This window comes from Perca flavescens, chromosome 20 (genome assembly GCF_004354835.1).
Source record: "Perca flavescens isolate YP-PL-M2 chromosome 20, PFLA_1.0, whole genome shotgun sequence".
Taxonomy (NCBI): Eukaryota; Metazoa; Chordata; class Actinopteri; order Perciformes; family Percidae; genus Perca; species Perca flavescens.
In genome coordinates this window covers 1,276,847-1,281,846 of record NC_041350.1, presented here as the reverse complement: position 1 = coordinate 1,281,846, position 5,000 = coordinate 1,276,847, and the positions used below count along the sequence as shown (strand labels likewise).

General features: G+C 42.2%; 1 protein-coding gene across 5 annotated transcripts in view; it reads left to right on the top strand.

Annotated features, from left to right (window-relative positions):
* The window catches only part of mgaa (MAX dimerization protein MGA a), a 54,203-nt gene that overhangs the window by 44,698 nt on the left and 4,505 nt on the right, over nucleotides 1–5,000 (top strand). For all 5 annotated transcript variants that reach the window (XM_028565410.1, XM_028565411.1, XM_028565413.1 and 2 more), the window contains exons 19-20: nucleotides 1–385; nucleotides 4,964–5,000. The exon at nucleotides 1–385 is cut by the window's left edge and continues 281 nt beyond it; the exon at nucleotides 4,964–5,000 is cut by the window's right edge and continues 86 nt beyond it. In XM_028565410.1, coding sequence (XP_028421211.1) covers nucleotides 1–120 — 120 coding nt within the window. In that variant the 3' untranslated portion in view covers nucleotides 121–385; nucleotides 4,964–5,000. The remainder of the gene's footprint in view (nucleotides 386–4,963) is intronic.

Here is a 5,000-nt window from a genome sequence, read left to right as displayed (position 1 = left end):
CCCCCCCCCACCACCACCTGCCGCCGCCACGCCGCTGAACCTCATCTCCCTCAAACCCTCAGCGGGCCGGGGGGCGGAGCTCGGGGTCAAAACGGTGGCTGTGGCTCCGCCCCCTACTGATGTGGCCCCGCCCCCTACTGCTGTGTCTCCATCCCCTACTGCTGTGGCTCCGCCCACTGTTGCTGTGGCTCAGTCCCTCCCGAGGGCCGAGCCTGCGTGCGCGCTGGTGGACCTGGACATCGTCTGCGTGGACGATGAGACGGAGCTGGTTGCCGTGGAGACGGCGGGTGTGGTGGACGTGCACGGCTCGAGCAGCGAGACCGAGACCGAGAACTCGTCGGACTTCGGAGACGAGCTGGACGGAGACGAAGAGAAAGACAACCAAGTAAGAGGAAGTTAAAGTCACAGCAATTGGTTTTCAAGAGTGGGTTAAGACGGGCGCCCGGGTAGCTCAGTTGGTAGAGCGCGCGCCCACGTATAGAGGGTTACTCCTCGATAAAGCGGCCGCAGGTTCGACTCCGACCTGAGGCCCTTTCCTGCATGTCAAGCTAAGCTTTTTACTAAATGTATTTTATAGGTTTTACTATATTAAACTATTTTTATTAACCTTGATATTTATATTTTCTTAAGTAAATTGCATTATTATGTAGCACTTTGAGATTGCTGAAATGTAGAGTGCAATACAAATAAAATGTATTATTATTATTATTATTATTATTATTATTATTCCCCCTCTCTCCTTCTGAGTGAACACCGTGAATCTGACTGCAGTAGATGTGAAAGAAATGCATTAAAGTTGTGCTAATTCAGCTCTGTTTAGTTCCTGTGGTGAGAGGGCAGCAAGATGAGTGCTTAGGGCAGAAGGAGAAAGAGAAACAAAAATATGTATTAATTTAATCATTAAATAAGGTAGTGTCTCCAAACTTACCTCAGTTATAACTTGTATCCTGCTAGTTACACTACAGCACTTACTTTCAAAAAATAAGTATATGCCTATTTTTTAAAATCTTTTTCGGTGTTGTAGTTTGAAGACGATCCCTAAGCACTCGTATTGCTGCTGTCTCAACACCAGAACTAAACAGAGCTGAATTAGCACAACTTGTATGCATTTCTTTCACATCTACTGCAGTCAGATTCACTGTGTTCACTCAGAAGGAATCCATTCACATGGGTAGGCACTTGTAATGACATCTCCAACATTTTAAAGCTCCCATATTATGCTTATTTTCAGGTTCATAATTGTATTTTAGGGTTGTACCAGAATAGGTTTACATGGTTTGATTATCAGAAAAAACACCATATTTTTGTTTTACTGCACATTGCTGCAGCTCCTCTTTTCACCCTGTGTTCAGCTCTCTGTTTTAGCTACAGAGTGAGACCTCTTTTCTTCTTCTGTACTATCAGATCGTAGATCATGTCAGCTAGCTCCATAGACAGTAAAAGAAAGGCTGTTTCTCCAACTTCAGTCAGTTCCAAGGCAGGATCAGCTGGTAGACTTCTTCTAAACCAGGGAGCACATGGAAGTAGTTCTTCTGGAGATTATGGTGAACTAGTGTGTGTTGTAGCAGTGCTTTGCTATTGAGAACGAGCTAGCATGCTAGCGGTTGCGGTTAGCCAGCTCATTTCGGCTAGTGCCGTAGAAAGCCGTGCAGATGTTGACCAGCTCACCTGGAGACTGAAGGCAGGACACATTCAGAAACCAGATCTCACTCAGAACACCAGGGATGGGGTTTTTCAAAGTTTGTATGCGTTTGGAATCACCACAGACACAAAAGAACACCCCAAATCACCAGAAAAAAAGGATTTTTTCATAATATGGGCACTTTAAGAGGTTGAAAGCACGTTTTAAAACCTGCCTTGTTTCAGCCTCCTGGGTGCTAACTGTAGCAGGAGGATAAGACGGATAGATTCTTCAGCTGTCCTGTCAATAAAGGCCTAAAAATGCCCAAAATAATAAATAAAAATAATCTTGTGTTTCGGGCATTGAGGCCTTCATCAGGGCTAGTATACGTGTACCCTCATGGTAGTCTCGCTTTGCCAGACCTTTGCCAGGTCTGGCTAGTCCACACAGCATTCTTGGATGGGAGAACAATGTGCTCTGTGTTTATTGGCATTTCTTTAAACCAATCGCTGTACCTTAGACAAGACCCTAAGATCATATGAACAGTACATAACCTGCCCTACAACGCAGAGGAATACTACCTTAGATCTCTGTTATGGCTCAATAAATGGGGCCTACAGATCCATGGCCATGCCGCCCCTTGGTGCCTCGTACCACAATAGTATATATCTGATGCCCGGGTACAAGCCCGTTTTCAGACGCCTTGAGCGTGAGGAGAAAACCATAAAACTCTGGACAGAAGACAGTATTTGCTCTCTACAAGGGTGTCAGGAATGTACAGATTGGAATTGTTTTTATGATAGTTGTAGTGACATTAATGAACTTACGGAAACAATGTCTGCATATGTGAAATATTGTGTTGATATGGTTATCCCGTTTAAAAAGGTGGTCATTTATCCTAATAACAAGCCCTGGGTAACGAAGGAACTGAAAACTGTTATCAACAGGAAAAAAAAAGACTTTTTATTTAGGAGACGTGTTTGAGAAAAAAGCTGTCTCAAGAGAAGTCAAAAATGAAATAAGGAAAGCAAAAATTCAGTATAAGAACAAAATTGAAAATCAATACAATAGTGGGGATTTTAAAGCAGCATTAACCAGCCTGTATGCAGAACAGGGCAACCAATGAAATTGAATGGTATAGATGAAGGCGATTTGCCAGATCGGACTTTTAATCAATTCTTTTGCAGGTTTGAAAGGTCCTTCTCAGATAGCATAATTACATTGAAAGAGCCATCTGTGGGCGAACACTGCACTATTGTGCCGAGCAGCTTAGTGAGGCTTTTACAGTCATTTTTCAAAGGTGCACTGACACTGGAGATATACCTGACTTATGGAAAACATCAACAGTAATACCCATCCCCAAAACTAAATCTCCTAAAAATCTCAATGAATTCAGACCAATTGCACTAACTTCCCTAGTAATGAAGTGCTTCGAAAAGATCTTGAAGGACACAATTATCCCCCTAACCGTAGATAAATTAGATCCACTTCAATTTGCATATCGAGCAGGCAAGGGTGTAGAGGATGCAAAGCTTTTCATTCTCGACAGGGTGTATAAACATCTTGAGAAAACCTGCATCACATGCAAAAAATGTATTTGCTGACTTTAGCTCAGCTTTTAACAAAATGGAGCCTCATATTTTAATTAAACGATTAGCCTCACATTTTACGTTACCCGAACAGATCTTATTACTAGTTCTACATTGTTTAACAAACAGAAGGCAGCAGGTATATGTAAACGGGAATATGTCCTCTGTCATTGTATCAAGCACAGGATCTCCACAGGGCTGTGTGCTCTCCCCCCTGCTTTTTATATTATACACTGACAACTGCAGATCGTTTTGGGAAAACAGCTATTTGGTGAAGTTCTCAGATGACTCAGCCCTGTTGTCCCTTCTCCAGGGCAATCAATCGGACCATAATAGTGCACTTAGCGAATTTGTCAGATGGTGTGATGACAGCTTCCTTGACTTAAATGTGTCGAAAACTAGTGAATTAATCATAGACTTTAGAAGGCACAGTGATGAACCAAAACTAAGTGTAATACATAATGAAAATGTCCTAATAGTTGAAACATATAAGTACTTAGGTACAGTGTTTGGCCCACAACTGAAATTCAATGACAACACCAATAGCATTATTAAGGGAGCAAATCAAAGAATATACCTACTGAGGAAGCTTAACTCTTTCGGCGTCTGTAAAAAGATTTTATGCACATTTTATCAAACATTCATTGAGAGCCTACTAACATTGTCTTTCATATGTTGGTTTAATGGACTAACCGTAAAAGACAAAAAGTCAAAAATCCCTGGTACTCAGTTAAAAGATCTCTGTTCTCTCTGGAAAACCCGAGTTGTCCAGAAAGCTGAGAGAATACTGTGCCCACCTGATCATGTACTGAGTAATGGATTTATTATCATGCAGTCAGGTCGGAGGCACTATGTGCCAATACGGAAAACCCACCGCTATGCCAACTCATTCATTCCCTCTGCTGTTAGATTGTTAAATGAACAACATACAGCACTGTTACATGAAATCACGTAACTATAACAAACTGGTTCCAGCACTGCGTTGCTCTGTGTGTGAGTATGTGGGAGGTTGTAACCATTGAGTTGGGTCATGTGTAAATGTGTTGATGTTACAGGAGAGAGCAACAAGCTTCTGTATACAGGAGGATGTATGACTGCTGCAGTACTATTTGTACTATTTATATTATTTGTTGTTTAAAGATTGTTTGTTTATTGTTTGTTTATTTTATTTTTGATTCATGAGTTATTAACCTATACAGATTGTGTGCTAATGCACTTTTTAATGCATTCTAAGTTTGTTTAACCCTTAATGGATGGGCTGGCTGTAAACTGAATTGCCCCTTGGGGACTAATAAAGTTATCTGAATCTGAATCAATCACAATCATCGTGGGGGCGGGGCTAAGCTCCAGACGGAGCCACGGTGCCTCTGCTAAATAGTCTCAGGAAGGAACTGGTTCTGGTGGAACATTCAAAAGTAGTTTTAGTCGTGCAACAGAAAACTCAGATTGGACAGATAGTCTAGCTAGCTGTTAGACAGACAGACAGACAGACAGACAGACAGACAGACAGACAGACAGATAGTCTAGCTAGCCGTCAGACAGACAGACAGACAGATAGTCTAGCTAGCTAACGTTTTCCTAAAATATTCAAATTTTTACTCTGAAAATATTTGAGTTTCCCCTGTAATAATGTGTGTGTGTCTCTGTGTGTGTGTGTGTGTGTGTGTGTGTGTCTCTGTGTGTGTGTGTGTGTGTGTGTGTGTGTGTGTGTGTGTGTGTGTGTGTGTGTGTGTGTGTGTGTGTGTGTGTGTAGCGTTACCTTCACAACGTGCTGGAGAGGCAGCGGCGGG